The sequence below is a fragment of the Zootermopsis nevadensis genome, unplaced genomic scaffold (assembly GCF_977971745.1).
Source record: "Zootermopsis nevadensis isolate Lab colony 2312 unplaced genomic scaffold, Znev_1.0 Znev_ptg000061l, whole genome shotgun sequence".
NCBI lineage: Eukaryota > Metazoa > Arthropoda > Insecta > Blattodea > Termopsidae > Zootermopsis > Zootermopsis nevadensis.
In genome coordinates, this window is record NW_028259192.1 from 2,281,196 (window position 1) to 2,304,934 (window position 23,739).

General features: G+C 34.5%; 1 protein-coding gene and 1 long non-coding RNA gene across 5 annotated transcripts; one reads left to right on the top strand and one right to left on the bottom strand.

The window, feature by feature from the left end:
* Positions 1 to 90: 90 nt before the first annotated feature.
* On the bottom strand, positions 91 to 4,561 carry LOC147871142 (uncharacterized). Its single transcript, XR_015532681.1, has 2 exons — positions 4,448 to 4,561; positions 91 to 448 (listed from the first exon to the last, which is right to left on the bottom strand). It is a non-coding gene; the product is annotated as an uncharacterized LOC147871142 (long non-coding RNA).
* LOC110838116 (uncharacterized) lies at positions 1,403 to 10,808 on the top strand. 4 transcript variants are annotated; one of them, XM_087340801.1, is made up of 7 exons: positions 1,403 to 1,503; positions 3,682 to 3,911; positions 4,011 to 4,131; positions 4,451 to 4,661; positions 5,121 to 5,206; positions 8,098 to 8,239; positions 9,492 to 10,808. In XM_087340801.1, exons 3-7 carry the CDS (start codon positions 4,054 to 4,056, stop codon positions 9,647 to 9,649), a joined length of 675 nt encoding a protein of 224 aa, XP_087196927.1. In that variant the 5' UTR covers positions 1,403 to 1,503; positions 3,682 to 3,911; positions 4,011 to 4,053; the 3' UTR covers positions 9,650 to 10,808. The 4 variants fall into 4 exon arrangements, with proteins under 4 accessions (XP_087196927.1, XP_087196928.1, XP_087196929.1 ...); XM_087340802.1 differs by having other exon boundaries at positions 4,016 to 4,131; XM_087340803.1 differs by having other exon boundaries at positions 4,029 to 4,131.
* The last annotated feature ends 12,931 nt before the right edge of the window (positions 10,809 to 23,739 follow it).

Here is a 23,739-nt window from a genome sequence, read left to right on the forward strand (position 1 = left end):
CTTATTTCATACTAACTATAAAAAGTCAATAATTAATATTATATTTTCTCTATTAGATGGAAATAAATTTGGAAATAATGAGAAGATGCATGAAGAAATAATTGAAATTTTATTTTCCCTTATTTAAAAATAACGTACACTTGCCCGGGCGCTGTTAAGCAAAATTTCAGGTGAGGTTTCACCATTTCCTTTTAAAAATGATAAAAAAAACCATAAATATAACGTGGGCGAAATTCAGAGTTACTGAATGGTAGCGAATATACGTAAATTTTTGAAAACTGGTGCAGGTTTTGTCGACCCCGCGCCCTTCAAGCCTTCTGGAGCCCTCGGAATCGCCCACACGTTTTGCCCGACAGACCGTTGCCATGGAAGCACGGAGTTACCAGTGTCATCCAGCAGAGGAGCCATCATTCCATCTGCACGTCCCCTGTAATTCTCAGAAATTAATCTGAAAGAAAATAAATTCAATAAAAATGTCTACTTCAGGTAACTAAGTGGTCCTACGCCCAACGTACGATCCAGTGCGTACAAAAATTCCACATTTCCGACAAATTTTTTTTGGAAAAGTTTCAATGAAGGTGTTTCTATTTGAATCAGACAATTTAATGGGTCACAAGCAAAACGACATAAGTCCACTTTGAGATATAATTGAGCTACTGACATGGTAATCATCAGGGAAAAAACGTGCTCCCTTCCACAATAATAACTCGATAAAAAATTTCAAATGTATTTCAGAATATTTGTTTAAATCTTGTCAGTCTAATCACAATAAAATTTCTATTAAATATTAAAATATTACTATAATTAACATTTAAATATTTAATCATCTGACTAAAAGTTGCATTTAAGAAATTATATTTAATTCTATATAATTTTATACACCTGAAGATGGTTCTTTTAGAACCGAAACATGTCGTGTAAAAAAGTGATGATCTAATGTAAATCGAACATTTCGATAGAGAACATCATTTAATATATTTTAAATATTTAAATGTTAATTATAGTAATATTTTAATATTTAATAGAAATTTTATTGTGATTAGACTGAAAAGATTTAAACAAATATATATTTATCACAATATGACGCAACTTTATCATCTCACAGTATTTCAGAAGTTTCGGAGATCATAATTTTGTCCATCTTCAAGGCGAAACGACTAGACTATCGGCGAGGACCGCTGGGTAGTCGCTTGCCTTCAAGATGGGTACGGTGGATGTCGACGGAAAAAACAGAATCATCACCCAGAAACAGACGAAAGATTCTGATTCCCGATTTGTGAGGTAACGGGGATTGAGTCCCTGGGAAGGTGTGGGAGGTGCAGACGCCTCTCCCCCCTCCCCCCAGCGCAGCTGGAGCATCCGACGTCGTATTGATTGCTCAGACCGAAATGACGCAGTTCGCCAGGGTTCCGTCGCTGTGACAAGGAAGACGGGCCCGAGGAAGGACGTGTTTCGCTGACGAATCCAGCAACTCTATTACAGCAAAGCTTCGGAAGTCTGAAGGCAAGAACATTACCATTATTAATTGCTTTGATAATATTAGGCGTAGATAATTAATTCGATCGGTAGTGCAGCACTCTGTTTTCGTTGATATTATTAACACTGCGACTACTTCGTCGAAATGTAGGCGTATTTCAGGCTCAAAAATTTACTGTACAGCAAAATTATTTTGTTTATTATTATTTTTATTACTATTGTTGTTGTTGTAGAGCCACTTCTGCCTTCATTTTCAGCTATTCTATTCAGAAATGTCCTGCTAGATACATATCAGCTGTTATGGTGTCTGTGGGGACTTCGAAATATTTTAAACAAAATTACTTCCATTAAAAACATTCTATAACAACTGTGTTGTTATCCTTATAGTAGATGTTAATTAAATTCAACATATATATATATATATTCCCCCCTTCTCTCCTCCCGAACTTACCACTCACTGAGTGTTACCATTCTAATTATATAAATTATCTTATTTAGTTCCTCGAATGTTTTCATATTTTATTATCATTTACGTCAAACTGATTTAATTTATAAGATGGTAAAGTTGCGTCATATTGTGATATAATAAGTATATATTAAACCTTGTCCGTCTAATCACAATAATTCTTATTAAATATTAAAATATTACAATAATTAACATTTAAAATATTAAATGATGTTCTTTATCGAAATATTCGATTTACATTAGACCATCATTTTTTCATGTTTCACGACATGTTTCAGTTCCTAAAAGAACCATCCTCAGGTGTATATAATTATATAAAGCTTCATAACAATAAATAATTCAAATACAAAAATCTAAAAATCTGAAAAAGAACATCATTTGATATCTGGTAAAAATCTGATAAAAATGTACGCTGGCATAATGTATGAAAATTGTATTTGAATTATTTATCGTTTTGAAGCTTTATATAATTATATACACCTGAGGATGTTTCTTTTAGGAACTGAAACATGTCGTGAAACATGAAAAATGATGGTCTAATGTAAATCGAATATTTCGATAAAGAACATCATTTAATATTTTAAATATTTTAAATGTTAATTATTGTAATATTTTAATATTTAATAAGAATTATTGTGATTAGACGGACAAGATTTAATATATACTTATTTAATTTAATTCAATCATCATTATTATTTTTATTACTATCATTACCAGTAATTCAATTAAATTCTTTATTAGTGTGATCCTCTTACGTAATCCTCTGCCCCCGTCGGGGATCGACCTTGTACGGAGTGAATGTCAGATTGAAGTTTATTTAACGAGAGGGCTGAGATATGCACAAAAGGTTTTGTCTTAAAAAATCTGAATGAAAGAAATTACAATGAGATTTAGACAATGGACATACAAGATTAAAATAAATCATACGATAAAGGATTTGAGAATGTGGACTGTAATTATCTGTTTCAGGATACGGTCCAGTGGCATGATCTTGTAAACACCGATATAATAAGTCTTTCGGTTTTTCGTACTTAGCGCAGATAAATCTACTCGTTTTAAGGTTAGGTTTCATCGATAACACTGAATGAGCGCATTCAGTATGGCCGCCGGTCTTCTGAATCGAGTACAAGCAATCGAATATCGTTCGATACAAAATGGAGGCGGTTTCCAATGTTTAATATACTTTTTTTCGAAAAATATTAAACATTTGAACTTTTACTTATAGGCCCACAGAAGTATAATAATAGCTTTTGGGAATTCATTTTAACCACCACATTAATATGCTAAATATATTTTCGTCACGCAAACTCAACTAGTAGCCTATACCAGGGGGTAAAAATATCACAACTTCCCTGTAATTTATAACCTAAAATTACATTATTGATCCGAAACTTCAATTTATACGACAAATCGTTAATTAAATAAGGGGGAGACAGGTCCATGCTTCTTCAACAATTTATAATTTTACACTAAAAACTAACTCCATAAATCCTTCTTCGAAACCTGATAGTTGTTCATCTATTCAAGAAATTCCTGAATCTTTATAGAACTTTAACGGTCAGATGAATCAAGTACAAATCTTAAAACCCTAGTTATCTAAATTCCGTATTAATATTATACTCCATCTACACCTAGGTCTTCCAAGTGCTCTCTTATTTTAGGGTTTTCATCTGAATTGTTGAATGCATTTCTCTTCGCCATATCATCCAAATGGGTTTACCTGGACTTTTATCCAACAGGTATCCACCCAGCGACCCTTTCTTCAGCGGATAAGTGGAGAGAGGCTTCATCTCGGATGAAAATATGTATTTGGTGCTTACAAAGTTCTCTCCAAGTTCAGAAAATTAAATGTTTTTATATTCATTGAAGAACTCTTTCTAAGCAGCATACGAAAAGTGAGGTTGTATTGACCTCCCAGAGCTGCGTTATACGCAGTGGGTCTCTCTGGCAGGTCCTACAACCACCACAGGTAATCGCAATACAACAAAAATAAACAAAACAAATGACAAACATAATTCTGATACAAGAAACAGAGACGGTATAACAGAACTGTGTATGCAATTTGTAGGTTAGAGTAACATTACAGGTTGACTCGGCTCGAGTAAATCAAAATGGCTGTACTTCTCCGAAGCTGCTGTTATGTGTTGACGTTGCGACAAGGCACGATGCTGATTGCTGTCATAGATCTGGTGAGTCAAATCATCATTAGTTGAATCACCACTAATAATAATTATTGTGACGAAATCTGATTATAACATTCCGTATATGAACTGTATTTATACTCATACATAAAACTGAAACAAAAACAAAAACAAATGAAAAAGTGAAAGCAATACTCACGAGATTTATAATGTACGTCTCTTTTTGAAGTTACATTCGGAGAAGCTTTGAGGTTGATCTGTACAATGCAAATAAGGATCAGGAAATACATTTAAGGGGATTGCAAATTTTACAGGAGTTATTTCCTTCCAGAGAAGTTAAGTTGTTACAACTGATTGTTCTTACCAGCTTATGTCAGCCATCGGCTTCTTCCTGCTGATCCTGGGAACGATCCACGCACAAGAGATTACGGCCATATTGGAAGACGACATCGAGGAAAACGATGGTGGCAGATCATGCAATTCTGCAAATGACGATAACGGATCAGTGTATGTCCTGCCACCACACCATAACAGCAAAAACGAAATTCGCTTGCACGATGGTCAGCATATGTCACTAGGTCAGATATGAAACATCGCTGTATCACAACTTATGTTCTAAAAAAGTCTTGAAAATATTACATTGTCATTAATAAATGATTTATCAGATGGCTGTCTTCTGGGTTGTAACAGTTTTCTCTTATAACATTTTTTCCAGTATTTCATAGGTGCTTGCTGCCTCTATCATCAGGGTGTTAAGTCCTGAAACGTATATAGAAATGCTTACAGCAGAGAACAAATATTTCTGGTTAAGTAAATTTTCTGGCGTGTTTCCTAGCAAATGACCTGCACTCTCACGAGAGTTTTTAGAACTGAACGTTTGTTTTTACAGATCAAGTTTTATGAGAATGTTTACAGAAAAGAATTCTTGACAAAGAACTACACACACAACTCCATTTCATAGGGACATTAAGTCAAATTGCAGTCCCTTGTAATTCGTACAGGATGATCTGATTCAGACATGTTGTTCTGTTTTGCAGTGATGGTCAATGCGCTACACGTATCCATTGCCATGATAACGTTACATCTCATGACCAGCATTGCTCTTATATATGGTTCTATAATGGTGAGTACGAACTTCCCACGAAGTCCTACTGTTTAGTTTTCACTTTTGCTTCGTCATATGACTTACATCAAACAAGAGCTGGCGAAGTATTGTTACGCCCTGTATCACTTTGTACAAAACTGTAACTTATGACAGTAATTAGAACATAAGTACAAGCCTTGTAGATGTAAGGTGGGTGGATCAACTAGGGATACCACTGCTGGGCCTTAAAGGTCGAACACTAGATGAAACTTTTTTTTTTGTAACAGCGCTGGCTTCAAATAAAACACATAATGCATTTTAAGTTAAAATATAATGAAGATTTCTGTCTTCTGGGTTGTTGCGCTGTATAGTCTGGTCGATGTTAACCAACGTTTCAGAGGTCATACTGCCTCCGTCATCAGGGTATGAAGATTTCAGTCTTCTGGGTTGTTGCGCTGTGTAGTCTGGTCGATGTTAACCAACGTTTCAGAGGTCATACTGCCTCCATCATCAGGGCGATGGGTATGAAGCTTTCTGTCTTCTGGGTTGTTGCGCTGTGTAGTCTGGTAGATGTTAACCAACGTTTCAGAGGTCATACTGCCTCCGTCATCAGAGTATGAAGATTTCTGTCTTCTGGGTTGTTGCGCTGTGTAGTCTGGTCGATGTTTACCAACGTTTCAGAGGTCATACTGCCTCCATAATCAGGGCGATGAGTATGAAGCTTTCTGTCTTCTGGGTTGTTGCGCTGTGTAGTCTGGTAGATGTTAACCAACGTTTCAGAGGTCATACTGCCTCCATAATCAGGGCGATGAGTATGAAGCTTTCTGTCTTCTGGGTTGTTGCGCTGTGTAGTCTGGTAGATGTTAACCAACGTTTCAGAGGTCATACTGCCTCCGTCATCAGAGTATGAAGATTTCTGTCTTCTGGGTTGTTGCGCTGTGTAGTCTGGTCGATGTTTACCAACGTTTCGGAGGTCATACTGCCTCCATCATCAGGGCGATGGGTATGAAGCTTTCTGTCTTCTGGGTTGTTGCGCTGTGTAGTCTGGTAGATGTTAACCAACGTTTCAGAGGTCATACTGCCTCCATCGTCAGAGTATGAAGATTTCTGTCTTCTGGGTTGTTGCGCTGTGTAGTCTGGTAGATGTTAACCAACGTTTCAGAGGTCATACTGCCTCTGTCATCAGAGTATGAAGATTTCTGTCTTCTGGGTTGTTGCGCTGTGTAGTCTGGTAGATGTTAACCAACGTTTCAGAGGTCATACTGCCTCCATCGTCAGAGTATGAAGATTTCTGTCTTCTGGGTTGTTGCGCTGTGTAGTCTGGTCGATGTTAACCAACGTTTCAGAGGTCATACTGCCTCCGTCATCAGGGCGATGAGTATGAAGATTTCTGTCTTCTGGGTTGTTGCGCTGTGTAGTCTAGTCGATGTTAACCAACGTTTCAGAGGTCATACTGCCTCCATCATCAGAGTATGAAGATTTCTGTCTTCTGGGTTGTTGCGCTGTGTAGTCTGGTCGATGTTAACCAACGCTTCAGAGGTCATACTGCCTCCGTCATCAGGGCGATGAGTATGAAGATTTCTGTCTTCTGGGTTGTTGCGCTGTGTAGTCTAGTCGATGTTAACCAACGTTTCAGAGGTCATACTGCCTCCATCATCAGAGTATGAAGATTTCTGTCTTCTGGGTTGTTGCGCTGTGTAGTCTGGTCGATGTTAACCAACGCTTCAGAGGTCATACTGCCTCCGTCATCAGAGTATGAAGATTTCTGTCTTCTGGGTTGTTGCGCTGTGTAGTCTGGTTGATGTTTACCAACGCTTCAGAGGTCATACTGCCTCCGTCATCAGAGTATGAAGATTTCTGTCTTCTGGGTTGTTGCGCTGTGTAGTCTGGTCGATGTTAACCAACGTTTCAGAGGTCATACTGCCTCCGTCATCAGAGTATGAAGATTTCTGTCTTCTGGGTTGTTGTGCTGTGTAGTCTGGTCGATGTTAACCAACGTTTCAGAGGTCATACTGCCTCCATCATCAGAGTATGAAGATTTCTGTCTTCTGGGTTGTTGCGCTGTGTAGTCTGGTCGATGTTAACCAACGCTTCAGAGGTCATACTGCCTCCGTCATCAGGGCGATGAGTATGAAGATTTCTGTCTTCTGGGTTGTTGCGCTGTGTAGTCTGGTAGATGTTAACCAACGTTTCAGAGGTCATACTGCCTCCATCATCAGAGTATGAAGATTTCTGTCTTCTGGGTTGTTGCGCTGTGTAGTCTGGTCGATGTTTACCAACATTTCAGAGGTCATACTGCCTCCGTCATCAGGGCGATGAATCGTTGAACCCAGAAGACAGAAATCTTCATACTCACCGCTGTGAAAACCTCAAATCTTACATAAAATATAACCTCACTGCAATGTAAAATTATGATGTGAAGACAGATAATAAATCCTTAAAAATGATAATAACAAATCTATTATTTGCATAAAACAATTAATATGAAGGAGAGAAATCTTTTGGGACTCCTGAGTGTTGTTGATTCAGTGATACTGTAACATAAATCATTGATAGCGAGTTCTTTAAAATGAAACATGCCGAAACATCTAGCAGCTTCCAGCGCACGCGCACAGAGAGGCTGCGTTCTTCAATCTCAGGGCCTCTGCTGTTTTCCATCAGATCATTTGATCCTTGTTTCACGCTTGAAGACCACAACAGTAGACAGTACTTTCTCCAAACGTCAAGTTCTTCTAATAATCTTGATAAAAGGTCCGATCACATTTCAGTTATCACTTTTTTGACAAAAACTCAAAACACTTATTTTAATCACAAAACAAGTTGAATTCCATCAACTGTTTTACATGAATCTTCTCAGTGATCCATCAAAAAATAACTGCCAGTTGCTGCAGTTATTTGCATACAGATTTCTGAATGTTTCTTGTTGTCAGGTCGTACGCCAGAGTCTGCTGCCATGGATTGGTTTTACGATAAGCGAACTCATCATCGTGCTGGCCTCGATAACTGTTTGCAATCCAATGGATCAAAAAAAAGTAGCCATCTTACTTGCCACCGGAATGTTCATCCTCTTTCGTAAGTAAATCGTGGTGTTTCTACCAACATCTACGCCCTCACAATAAATGATCCAGTTGTAAATCATTGCTCTAGGTTTATCCATGAATGCGGATCACCTAATTTTCTTTACTTATTACAAAATCTTGCAATGTTGTACACACGGCTTCAATCTCCATTCCGACCTTCCTGTCATGTGTTTCTACCTTTCCTTTTTTGTGTAATTTAATTTTTATGACCTGATTTCATGAATTGAGGTACATTATGACAAATCCTTCATGATGCCATCTGATTTTCTGTCATATACATATTATTACCATCATGAATTACACAGCATTAGGCTTAACTACCTGTTCCTAACAATTATCAAGTCTCTAGAAACACAAGCCATCAAATATAATGTGCTAAAATATTTTTATTTATCCCAGTATGATTCAGAATGTCCTGACTTACTGCTTACAACCTAAACTTTAACATTAAATTGGTCTTCTAAAACACCTTTATTAATTCATAGAAACATTTTTGAATGGTATTACTGATTTAAAAATCATTTTCCTTTCATCGTGAGTGAATTTATATATTTTGATGTTTTCTAATGTTTCTTAGTTGTTGTTGTTTTTTTATTCTGCAATTATTAATGCATACATATCATAATCATTCCCTTACAGTTTTTTTAATATCTTACATGTCTCATCCCGCCACGGTGGTCTAGCGGTTTGAACGCTGGCCTTGTAATCCTGGGGTCTCGGGTTCGATTCCCGGCGGTGCCCGAATTTATAACTTGTGTTGGGCAAGGCCGTGGTCTAGGCATCACGGAGTTTTCCTCCGTGGCATCCCAACAATTACTCCATTCACACACAGAAGAAGGCAATGGCAAACCACTTCTGGATCATCTGCCAAGAACGTATATGAACAGGTCCCAGTCCGAGAAGAGAAAAGGATGGAAGGATCCTGTTCACATGGACCTGACGTCAGACAGAACACTATATAATGTAATAAATAACATGTTTCATCATAACTGTCCCTTCATCTGTGTGTTATGAGTCCCAGATACTGTTCGCGACCGTAATCTTGAGACTCGTGGGGGTAAAGGAGGAAAGATAGCGTCTGACTTTAACGCTTCGGACTTCCAGAATTCCTCGCAAGTCTCGAGATTACAATCGCGAACAACACTTGGCATACTTTTATTTAAAGTTCATCGCTTCTCAGCCACCACCACGATTCATCCTCATACTAAGTACCATAATTCAGCACGATAATATGACAGATGCAGTCTTCATGTACAGGACTATGTCAGCTAGTAACAGTATTGAGCTATTACTGTCAACTCAACGCAGAACAAGGTTCAAGCTGCATATCACTGGAAGACCAAGATGCAACCAGCACCAAGGCTGGCTATCCTCAGATTCCACCACCAGGAAAACCATCTGATGTCTAGTCTCTGCACTGCAATGGTTATGATAACAATCACAACTACTACCATCAACCACTACCACTGATAACCATCACCACAACACCCGTCCAGACGGTTTATTGCCAGCCTAAGTCGTGTTGTGGGAAATTTTGAACATGTTTGAATGAGACGAGAAGTTTACAGCAGTGGTTCTTAAATATGACAACAAAATGTCCCACCGTCAAGCCGATTTATAGACGAAAGTGAATGAACAAAACAGAAAAAAATGTATGATAAAGTTTAAAAGAACAATGCTGGACAGTATAGATTTTTATTGTGAGAAGCAAAAAAGATTTTCATCACCAAACAATTCAGAAACTGAGATAATACTTCTAACTCAAATCTTTCATGATTTTTTTAAAAAAAAATTCTTTTTCCGTGTTAGATTTTTACCTTGATTAAATTATACTAAAAAATCAGATTTTTAGTAACTAGCTTACTTACGGTCAGAAGCATAAGCTATTTGAAAAGCAGTGAGAATAATTTAAAGCTCAGCAGTTCCCAAACGGTTTCAATAAACGAAGATCGAGACTTCAAAACAGAATTTAGAACACGAATCCTACTGAATGAATACTCAAACTGTCAGGATAATCAAAATTAAATATTAAATTTACATTACAAATTCTACAGAAACTACTGTAAGTTTCAAAATCACAAAATTTTACACATTGTGAATGTATCTTAAGCAACAAAGTGCGTTGACTTTGACACATATTTAGACGGCTACAAATTCGAGACTATTTGAAAAATAAAGCAGGCTGTAAGGTTCTCATGGCAGTGAGTACAAAGATGTCTGACGTCCGGGTTGCAGCATCATGTAGCCTGGTAGAAGTTTGCTAATGTTTCAGAGACCTTTAAGTCTTCCATCATCGGGGCAATAAGTACTCATCTACTTCTACCAGATTACACGGCGCTACAACCCAGAAGACAGCCATCTTCCTATTTTAAAAAGACCAATAACTTAAACTCACTGGTCAACTCTGTGTTCATAAATAAGACTTATCAGTACATAAGGAATTAAAAATAAAAATGTATACACATGGAATTTTTATAGAAATTAACAAATCATAACCATTAAATTATTTGGTTATTCCGTCAAATCACAATGTATTTAAAATAAGATAATTAAAATATCATTCTGTGTTCCATATCGAATAATCGATTTGTAAATCGATTATTCGATATGGAACACAGAATGATATTTTAATTATCTTATTTTAAATACATTGTGATTTGACGGAATAACCAAATAATTTAATTTTAATTTCATAAGTCACAATATGACGCAACTACACTATCTTAAATCATAACCAATTGAAAATAATTTTGTCCATACAGTACAAAATCAGTAACACAAAATTATTATAAATGCATCTTTCTTTTAAAAATATAATAACATTAATGAGATACCTGGCATACTGCCGAATAACTAATCGACTTTTAAAACTTGACAGCGTGCAGTCTAGTCACAAAATAATTTGGTATTTCGGTATATCATTGCGTAATAAATTTTGACTTCAGATGAATGAACTGATCATTGTTTATATTATGCAAAATACAAAACATCCTAATTATCTGACGCATCTTGAAAAAACTGATAAAACAACTACAGCTTACAAGATAGAATTCATTGGTGTTCATAAACCAGTACGAATAACAAATATTACACTGTCAATTGTTAATAAATCATCTGGGAACTGTTGATCTGTTTTAAAAACACATAAATATTAGTAGCAAAACACCGAGGAGATACGAGTGTTTTAAATTTGAGGTGGGATGTGGTGGAATGGGAGACTGAAAACATTCTGGCAAGTTAAGTTCTGTTTTGAATATCTAAAATGTTATTGCATTATATAACATGCATCGGAATGCAAATGAATTATCTGAAATAATTTTATGTTGCTTATAATCTGATAATTATTTATTTTAATCCGTCTTATCACAATATTTAAAATTTCTTATAATTAAGATAATAAAATATCATTGATGTTCCATATCGATTGATCGATTTACATTTTGGAACATCTTTTACACAACATGTTTCAGTTTTTATAAAACCATCATCACTCACTAAACAAAGGTAAAAAAGAACACCATACTACAGTACACAATGTTTATAAAGTAATGTAGACTTTGAGTCTTATTTAATAGTCTAAATACACAAACACAATGTCACGATATGTTTCAAAATACTTAACCCGTTAATAGTCCATGGCAAAATACGGCGTACGATAAGTGAAATAAATCTCCTTCAATTTCCGTTGATGAAATACTTCATACAAAATTAAATATTTTACAATGAAATTAAATGATGTTAAGATTTTCTATAAGAACCCTACTACTTTTTTTTTTTAAATACGAGCCGCCACTGCAACAATAATGTATGCTTCCTCATAATTATACAATTTTCTCACCTTATAAATTGCTTCCAATTCCACATTCAATTATACATACGTATTCATAATTAAATTTATAATGGGTTGATTTATATGAAACGAGAAGTAGCTTCTGTTCAACCATTTACAGTACAACAAAAATAAATATTCAGAGTTTTAAAAATGTTAAAAATTTAAGATATATTTAAAACCATACTAGTATATCAATTAATAAGAGGACTAAGACATGGCAATGGATTCAAAATATATGTAATATATATGCTATATAATTCTTCCTTTATGTGCTTTACTTGATTTCTCTTTATAATCTCAGGAATATGGTTGACAAATGACAACAGAAATTCAATGTGTGGAGCGCTACCAAAATACACATTAAACAAGCCAGTTTTTTTTAAAAAGTTTTTCGTACATTCTATTTTTGATAAAATTTGTCACGCAGATCACCATTTGGTAGATACTGCTGCATAAACGTCTTGAAATCGTGTTTGTTTAGATTCAAGACGTACACATTACAAGGATCTACGTAGAGAAAAATTGGCAGATAAGTGAGAAAATACAATATTGTTGGAGGCACTGATGTATATAGAAATTGTTAAATGTTTAATTAAAATTATCACTAATACGTGATACTAATGTGGCCAACAGAATGAATAATAAGATTTATAGGAGAAATGAAAATAGCATCATAATGATGAACAAGGCTAGCGACTGTGAACAATCTTCTATTACTGCGGGTGAAAGATATTTCAGAAACTTAGGCAAATATCAGGAAGATACTGGAATATCTCTGCAATTCTCATCCAAAGGGTATAATATGATAAGTATTTAATATGTGACAAGTGGAAGGATTTAAGACACTTTTTCCCCCTAGTTGGTGCACTTAAAGATGTGAAAACTGGGATATTTTTAAGTTAAAGAAACCGATTAACCAAAACACAAAGAAATTCCTTGACTTCTATATCCCAGTAACATAAAATACTCAAAATTCTATAAATCATAATTACATTCATCTGAAGGACAGAATTTCACAACAGTTATATAAAAATTTACTACTTTATGGACATTGTGTAGAGGATTAAAATATCTGATAAAATCTGTAAAAATGTAATGGACCGATTGTTATCTTGACAGTGAATTTCCACCGTCGACCTACAATAAGCCATTAACATTGAAGTTCTTAGAGATCGAACTCACAAACTACTCTGATAGTATGATATCTATGGTCTGATGTTAAAATTTATGCAAACATTTTCAAATTAAATTAATTACTTTATGACTTATATACATACTTTATCATTAGTATAATTAATTTTAAGTCCCAATATTTTCCTTGGCCTACAAACTAATGAGAAACCAAATGAATTTGATTACTTTTGGTATAAAATATATACTAAAAAATAACATGAACAAAATACTGATAATTTGGAAAGACTTGACCGCTTAATCTCTGAGCAGACACAGTCCATATATTTTTTAATAATTAAGTTCATAAAGTATTTATATTTCATAATGTTTATCCTTTATAAATGATATTGCAGGTTCTTGCACTGTGCAATACAGGTAGGCCCCGCTTTACGACACTTTTTCACATAACACCCTTTTAAAATAATAATGACAAAAGAAACAAATATAAGAAGGAAATTTGAAAATGCAAGCGTAAACGCAGCACAGGAAGCGGGTACCTAGGCGGCGCTAGTGTCGGCATCAGTTGCTTTCTCCTCGTCCGCCAGTACAATACATTACAATTCTTCCTCGATTTACGCCGCTTCAGCTAACGACCCTGAGTAGTTGGAACGTAACCCCGGCGTAAATCGGGTCCTACCTGTATTTGGCTTTGTGTCAACGTTTCAGATGAAAGTACTGCCTCTACCATCATAGCTAAAGTGAAGACAGTATGAAAGTGGACGGTATATTTAGGGATAGGAGATGAACAGACAACACGGATTGATCAATTAGAGACATTAGTAAAGAACCCATTCTGGGCACCAGTCTATACGGTGGGAACACGACAAAGAAAGGAAGACAGTCAGCTCAAGAGGCAGTTTTGTCCTTGGAGAGAATTTTCATCTCGTTCTTTCAGGTTATGACTTCCATCACCTGCCCAGCAAGAACATATCCTCTGTATTGATGCTGCTAGGATGAAGCTCAATCTCTGTAGCTTTCCTGATGATCCTGTCTGTGCTACTGGAATCCTAGTGACCTACGTCAACACCGGTCGGCCTCGGTCGACTTATGTGGATGGTGAAGCCAGTTGTGGTGAGCTGTAGTGATGGTGTTCCTTGACACTAGTTTCAACAGAATGGATACTCTGTCCAACATAAACCTTCCCACACTCACAGGGGATATTACAGATACCTGGTGTTTTAAGGCTAGGTCATCCTTGATGGGTCGGAGAAAACTTGATTATTTTCCTTGGCAGGATGTACAAGTAGAATTCTGTCTAAACTCAACAAGATGGTAGGTATCTCCCTAAGGGAAGTCTTGAATTTCCTCCAGTCCATCAATGATTACATATCTTTTGAAATACAAGGGGTTATAACATCCCATGTGAGTGTGGGAAGGTTTATATTCAGCAGACTAGCTGTTCCATTAAAACAATGGTGAAGGAGCACCTTTACTACAACTGGCTTTACCATCTGGATCAGTCAGGCATGTCAAAACACAGTATCAACACAGGCCACCAGATCCTGCTAAAGAGCACTAGAATTCTGGCCAGGCTATCCAGACACATGGACAGGGTCACATGGGAAGTGGCATGGATTGAGCTCCATTCCAGAAACATTAGAGGAATGTGTTCCCCCTGAGGAAGTCATGGAAGCAGTTCATTCAAACCGTAAAAGAATGAAGAAAGAAATTTCCTCCTGATCAGACATTTGTCTCTGGTCCCCTAAAAGGGCCACTATTTCTCCTTCTTTGTCCTGTACCCACCTTCCTGCTTGGATAAAACTTTGTCTCCTGAATCCTATGGTCTCTAATTGACCAATCCCTGTGTCTGAATGATATATATCTCTTCATAAATCATCCACCTCCGAAATCTCCGAACTTTAGCCCTTTTGATGGAAGCAGTAAATTCATCTGAAACGTTGGCACAGAGCCAAAGATACAACAACTCAGAAGATTATCAATGTTCACATCTTCGTGAAAACCTCAAATCCTTTGTGTAGTTTGCGATAATATTTTGACAGTCTCCTGAATGACGAAACCGCTCATTACCTGATAATAATGCGAGGTAAATGTTAAATGCTCCAGGGAGAAGGAACAATCGAATAGTTTATCAAGACTGCAACAGAATACTTGGCCACTCCAAACAAATTATGAATAGTAAATATCAAGATAGTTTCTGACGAAAGAACCACAACATCAACTTTTGGAACATACACTATAGAAGTGAAAGATCCCATTTCAAGCTTGCATTATGAATCAGTACTGTCCACATTAAAGTAGACAACGAATAATATACAATAAAATATAAATATATTGTCCTTCTAGCACCAAGCTATTAAAATACAGGTAGGGTCTCCTACTACTGTACACCTTTCATGGCGATTATGTCAAACATGCACAGTATACTGGACCACAACCCCATCAAACAGATGAGCTTTCTAATAAGAGCAGTTTAGTAGTCGATTGACACCGGGGATGAAAAGCTATACAATGAAATACAGTAAAGAAAATGTTAGGCTAAATGTTACTGACGCGTTGACTTCCGGTGAGAAAGAATAATTTGTTAAAACTTCAAACAATGGAAAGAATTTAACTCCTTTTTGAATTTGTTTCAAAACTGAAATGTAATTAATAATCATGTTGTCCATTCATATTTAAGTGTACAAGAACAACAGGGTTTCTGCATACTGAATGTGAGCCACTGCATGTATTCCAACATTTCTAACCTATACAAGCAAAAATCTGACAAACTGAAATAAAAAATACTATCCTTATTCTTCAAACGAGCTCTGAAGAAATATTGAATCAAATAAAGTACAAAATAATAGATGACTGTTCTGTTAATTCAGAATTAAAATCCTCTGCATTGACAGCGCCAATTTCTGGGATGCTTTCACCTTCATTTTAAATATCATCATCCAATTCTGCCACTAACCATATGTGTACATGTCCATCAACAGCCACAATGTAAACAGTGAAGCAAAACATCATAAAAATGAAAATATTTCTATATAAAATTCACAAAAATAAATTAAAACTTATTCGATAAATAAACTGATGTTCATAATCATGTGAATTACAATAGTAATTCAGTCACAAACCATCATAAATAAGATGTCTTTCCAAAACATGCAAACACATTTGAAGCCTGACTCATAGTGTTCCAGTAAGGCACATAAAAGATCAAGGCCACATCATTACCAGGTGTCTTGATGACATGACGACTAAATGGTACATTAAATGCAGTCACTGTAAGGTTAAGGGTGAATACAATATGTCTAATATAAACACATACAGTGATAAAACAGAAAGTACTAAATTGACTAATGAGCTAGAAATCAGGTCTGTTAGAATTTATTTATCTTGCTGGCATTTTGAAATTTGGAAGAATAAATGTGAAGGATTCGTGGAACATAACATCAAATGACGCTGAGACGAGGTCCAAATAAAAAGATCTTGATAAATTGTCAAAGATATATGAATTGTTTCAAAAACATTTGTGCAAAATTAATATTAATTAATACTGAAAACATAACAAATTTTTAAAGTTAAATGCAATGAAATATTTTACCAACATTCTGGATTCTGGGTTGATGCACTGTTAGAGTCAGGGTGATGATGGAGGCAGCAAGGACCTCTGAAATGTATGCAAACTTCTGCCAGACTACATGGTGCAACAACCCAGAAGACAGCCATCTTCAGACTCACTGCTGCAAAAACTTGAAATCCTGCATGTTTTAACATGTATTATGTCATCTTGAGGCGAGATAAAATTATACTAATTTTACAGTGTGCAACATCTCCTATTGTATAAAATCATGATATTATTATTGTTGTTATTACAGCATCGTTATTTTCTGTGCAATTAATTTTATTTATGAATGGTTCTTATTACCTATGTTTTGTATGTTACGCTATGTGCTTTAAAATAGGTCCATCTGTTATAGCTCAAAACATTTTATCATTGTGGTGCATGATTATTTTCATATATTATTTGTAAATTAATTAAAATTCTGTATCATATCATGATGTCGTATCTAAAATTGCACAATGATTCTTCATATATGTTTTGAGTTTATGAGGAACAACATAAAGTTACAAATAATTAAACAACATAGCATAACAGACAAAACGACCCATTCGATAAAACAATAAAATACATAAAAAGCAAGAATAACACAGTTAATAGATAATTTAATTTTTAGGAAATTTTATAATTGCAATGATTGTATACAACAGGACTAATTTTAATATAATTCAATATGACCTGAAGAGGACACATGACATGTCACAACATGATATGTTATACAAGTAAAAAAATTATGTAGATGGAATTTATGTATACTTGAATAATAAGCAGCTATTGATTCTTATTATCGAGGCCTCGGTTAAATTCAGGGCAGTACACATTGACCTTATGATGGACAGGGAGACAACAGAGAGTTTTTCTATGTTATAATTATGTTTGACACTTGCCACTGTATGGGGTATATTTCAGGAATTGGCTCTGCTTCCATCTTCAGGTAACCAAATGTCACTGTATTAGGACAAATTTTATTTTAGAGATTAGCCTCAACAGTTAGGTTCAAACATGGCGCCTTATGAACACTAGATCGTCTGATCAACATCACATTCAAATGATGCAGGTTTGAACTAAATCACTCTAAATAAACAAAAAATGAAAGATTAATGATAAAAGGAAACAAAATATTTGTCAGTATAATAACAACACAACTCCTCAGATGTCTTGCACATAAAATATACCTCAAATAATGGACAATGTACCAACTAATTGTGATGTAATGAATCAAAAACTATCATAAACCTTTGGAGAATCATTAGATTTTTCTTTGAAAGCTGTGGTTTTCACGTCAGTTGTTATTCCACAAATATTATCACAGATACAAGGCGTGTAATAGAAAAGGATGTTTCAAGGCTACAGTGAATATAAAATCCTGAATACTGTGCTTTACATATTTTTTGAAATGTCTAAGAAAAACATAACTATGAGATTTGAGGTTCTCACGACATTAAAGCTGTCAATTCTGGTCTTCTGGGTAGCGATGCCATATGGACTTGTAGGTAGACACTAATGTTTAAGAGAAACAAACTGTCTCCATCTTCAGTCCATAATGTTGGTACACACATTGTGTTATTACCCAGATCATCAATGTTGACAAAACATGTAATGATCGCTAAGCAGAAAGAAAAGTGAAATGGATTTGCTATGGTTAATTTCATAGGCATACTTAGAATATTTTACAAATATCTACCTCTTCATGTACATTTGAAATCTTACTCTAAATTTAAAAATTTGTAACATAAATTTAAATTAAGATAGGATAATAATATGTAAAGAAAATGTTATACAAAAATCAAATATCCACGTAACATTCTAATAACTTATTAACCCAGGAATACGTATTGCCATTTTGTGGTTGCAGAGCTCATATTTCAATATCTGGCCACTCTCACGAATGGCTCAGAATACAAATTTCTTATTGTGAGACACTTTAACTGAGTGATGTATTTATAAATGTAAACAAATTATGATCATACAAAAACAAACAAAGAAATTACTGACTGTAACTAATATATGTGGAGAATCTGATATTATATATGATCTATCTGTGTGTACAAAATATGCAATTAGTTTCTCAGAGAAAATGCAATTTAATTTATGTATCTGGATATTTTATCTCTGTCTGCCTGCTCCGGTGAGAACAATAAAGATAACGCGCAATATAAGAAGGTGAATATATTGCTACAGTTGTCATGAAAAACAGACAAAGATAAAAACTGGAGCATGTGTGTGTATTTCTAAATTACAATTGATGCTGGGTGGAATAATTGGTGGTGGCGATGATTTCCTTCTGTAATCAAGGCATTTTTATCCAGATTGTCTTACATAGAACATTAAAAGGGCTTAGAATTATGAATGTACTATCTTCCACCGTTTTTAAACATACACGACAGCGAAAGAAAGTCCAGTTGTAACAATGCTACGTAATATGCAAGTATTGGTATTTTCATGATGAATGGTGTTTATTATGAAGTCAAATATAATATATTATAAAGCAATTAAAGAAAAAGTTTACATAACATTTTACAACTAATAACAGCCACTATATGTATAATTTAAAGTTTGTTGAAAAACACAAAAACAATTGTATTAAGCCTGATAATCAATGAAATCCTTAAAATTCTTGCAATTTCACTATCTTATAAAAGCAAACAGTCCCATAAACAACAAATTTTAAACCATGACAAACTATGAAAAATAAATTATGCAATCAGGCTTTCCAGTATGAAAAGTAAACTACTCAGTGGATATTAAACTGTATTTATAACCAATGGCAGTGGTGTAGGATTACTTTTCCCCTCTAAACAAGCAATAACTGAACAAAATTTTATTTTAGTTGATCTGCCTGGAATTACGTTTAGGTACAAGGACATATGTATCTTTTCTGTCTTTACCATGTTGGTCATGTTTTCTCATTTTTTTTACCTATTAATCAAAGCAGCATATCTGTGCGTGTATCATAAAAGGCTGTGAATTTTAAAACAAGCACCAGGTATAAGGAATTTTAGTATAAGGCTGTCAAAATTCAACTACAAACATGTTTCATAAGTCTATCACTTGTACATGTGCATGAACAGTTTCATAATACTAAGTTGAGTAACAGAATTTAATTTCACATCATGTTTTAAAAATCAATTAACATAACTCATATTTTGCTGCATATTCACATATCAACTACAAAGATGACAGCCTTCTGGGATATTGCGCCAAGTATTCTCACAGAAGTTGGCCGAAGTTTCAGAGAAGTACACATTATCACAGAAGGCTGTAATATTTGAACTTGCCACCATGAGAACCCAAAATCTGTAATCAGCTAAACTTGTAATTTTCATTTATCATACCTTCATCACCAAATTTTTCATTTTACTTAAATTCTGTTACAAGCATTTATTATGATGTTGCAGACATCTGAGAAGAAGAATTTGGATCAAAACTCTGAAATTAAAAAGTATTTTTATACAGAAATTTAGCTCTGTTCTACACAACTTACACGATTTTAATTCAACTCCATTGCACCATTCACCTTCACCATTGTTTAAAAAAAAGAATGATTTTGCACCACCTCGTATGACACCGATTAAATTATGTTTACGAGTATACTCAATCTTCAATACTCCACATCTAAAAAGATTTCCATCGTGTTCATAAAAAAATTAGAATAAATATACATGGCTAATTTCTCTGTTCCCTAGTTTTAAAGTTCTTTTCTGCATGTGACTTTAAAAACAAGTAGGATTTGATAAGAGCTAGTCTCCATGATATATCTGTTTATATCAAACTTAAATATTTATTTTGTTACATTCCTTAAATATGTTTTGTACTGTATGTAACGAGATACATAAATGCCTTTCTGCTATTTTTCATTCAAGGACTTTTCACGCATTCCACATATACTTTCTAAATGTCATTAATACACATAACAAGAGATTACTAGTCTTAATCTAACACACTCAACTGTATTGAGTTAGAATGTTGTTAATCACATCCAAATACATCCATCTTACAGTATACGGCTAATAATATTCACCAACATGTAACCATATTATGCCTTCACATGTGTAAGAAGAAACAAATTAATAACATATGTCAACAATAATATCTGGAAATCATACCAACATTATTCCATCAGGTACACTCAATTAAATGTATTCTTGCATTGTATGGTTCAAATTACTTCGCCTGATATATTCCTGTTGACAGATCAAACAGAAGAAAGTAAAGGTCTCAGATTTGAGATTCTCACGGCAGTAAAGATATCATGGTGCTCTAAATTGGTTCTGACACCATGTGGAATTGTAGGTAGGTACCAACTTTTTGGATGAACATATTACTTCTATCTTCAGAGCTTAATTCAGCAGTGTGTTCCCCCAAAATGATTGGTATCCACACCAAGACCACACAGAGTCACAACCCACATGACCATCACTGACAAAAGAAGGGCTGCCACCCTAATAGCATATTCATACTTCCAGTTGACTCACTTCTTAAGACGGCAGTTTGTCTCGCATTTCAGCAAACTAGGCTATACAAATCATATTTTTGAGAAATATAAAGATAATTTTCTTTTCTTGTGAGAAATAATGACGAAGAATGTAACAGGCGCTATTGAAGGAAGTGATTTTAATTTCTAAGTATAATTTTCTCAAATTGCACCTGCATTATTGCCGCTCAAAGTTGTAGGCCTATATAAAATTAAATCTGGTTTCACTTACATGCAGTCAAGAGAAATGAAACAAAATAACAAAAAATGAAATAAAAACAGTTGTTCTCCACAAAATAAAGTCAGGGCTAATGTGGTGAAAAAGAAAGTACAGTGACTAGGAGTTGTCAGAAGGTAGATGCCTGACAAAGACTGGCACACTGCAGGTTTGATGGCAATATGGTTATACCATAACCAGAATCAACTGGTGACAGGTACAGCCATTCCCAGCTTCACCAATAAATGCCAAATGAATACAAAGAAAAATTAAATGTGTAAAAAATTAAGCTGATAAATTTAATTTAAATTTCTTACAGCGACTGTCAAGACGATTCTATAACAAAATTTGACACAGAAATATGTTAGATATGATCCTACAAGATCTTATTATAAAAATTAGCAGTCAGAAAGGAGTTGCATACTTCTGACTTACACATATATTATATTAACCTTTATTGTCTGTGTGTCACTGCTTGCACATGATTCAGCTGGTATTTTGTCACACTAGCATACTACTAAACTGTTGACCCTGGGTTACAGTCTGGCCAACAGCCCTCATCATGAGGCGCTATTATCACACAATAAAGGGGAAGCCATCAAGAAATATAACACACCAATAGAACATAATTCAGATAAATTATAACTTTAGTAAATGACTGAAAATAATTAGGCCCACATGAAAGATACTAAAAAATAATGTCAAAACTAAACAAATTTCATATGAATAAAATGTGACCACGCGATCTATAAATCTTCCACAGTGACTGTAAAGAAAATTAAATTGTATGAAAATATCTCAGATGGAACAGTAAAATAAAATAATGACATCGATGATGATGCCACAATTAGGTATTTTTGCAAGATAACATTCTATTTGAAATACAAAAATAAACTTAATTTAAACTTCTGTGATTCAAGATTATCAAACACAGAACCCAGTACTGGAAATTGATTACAGGATGACCAGACTTAAAGTGTTTTAAAGTATAAAAGCATGCACGAAAATGGAAATAAAAAAAATTGGTACGTGTTACTACATTACAGACTAAAAACAAATATAATAAATTCGTATTGAAAAATGTAAAGACTGAAGACATAAGTTTTAATTAATATATAAAATTTAAATTTATGATGTCAGATGTGCTGTACACACAGTCTTGCTCTGTATATTTTCTTTCTGTCAGTATCAATGATTTTAAATTACATGAATTTATACAGTTAAGACAAATTCAGAGAACAGTTAACTCTCTTTTTCTTACATACTGGCTATACACACTGCGGACTGACTGTGGGTACATAAATTTTAAATTGCTATAATGCTATTTTGGTTCATAGTATCCTTATATATCATTGTAAAATGTTTATGTGAACCATCCTTGCACAAAATTGTAACCTCCTATGCACTTTTATAAACTACCTTCTTTTCAGAACCTAAACGAAACTAATATCATGCTGTAATATGAACCACACCTCAGGTTTTAGATAGAATGAAGATTTCCTATTGCGATTGGGGACATAATATATATATATATATATATATGAAACAGAAAATGTAGACAGTGAAAATTAGACACAATCAATATGGAGAAATGAGTTATTTACAATACCATGTCAACTAATTTAGAAACTTATCAATCACTGATGAAAGTACTGATAAGATGGTATCATGCTGATTATAAAATATAATAAACCTGAAATTAATGTGTATATATTTGTAAGGTTTACACCACATCAATGTTCAGAAAGTACGACAGCCAGTTCACTATGACAGAAAGATATCTGGGGAGGAACAAAACAGGATAGCTAACTTATGTTTTCAAACAGATACTTTATGTGTTCAACATGTTAACTTAAACCTTTCATTTAAAACTTACATAAGAGATGCAACAGCTTCAACTTTGTGAATTGCATCCATCTTGTCGAGCCACAGAGGACAACTTTGATAATTACATCTTAAACACCAAATATGATGGACAATGTAAGGCTACAGTTTATTCACGCTGCTGTATATAAATCAACTGTTCAGAAATTTTCAGAAAACAGACATGTAATGAAACTCTTATAACTAAAAATGTTCCTACATTACAGTTCTTCCAAACATAACTTCACATAATTGTATCTGAAACATAAGCATCTCTCTCATTCCGAACACAAAAGAGGAAAAATTAAAAATCAGCACTAACATATATAAACTGTTAAATTATTACAATATCTATATGTAAAGTT

Excerpts from the sequence above, each read along its gene's own strand:
- LOC110838116 (XM_087340801.1), top strand. The coding sequence starts at position 4,054 with ATGGCTGTACTTCTCCGAAGCTGCTGTTATGTGTTGACGTTGCGACAA. Across the intron at positions 4,132-4,450 it reads TGATTGCTGTCATAGATCTG|CTTATGTCAGCCATCGGCTT; the intron begins GTGAGTCAAATC and ends TGTTCTTACCAG. Across the intron at positions 4,662-5,120 it reads TGGTCAGCATATGTCACTAG|TGATGGTCAATGCGCTACAC; the intron begins GTCAGATATGAA and ends TCTGTTTTGCAG.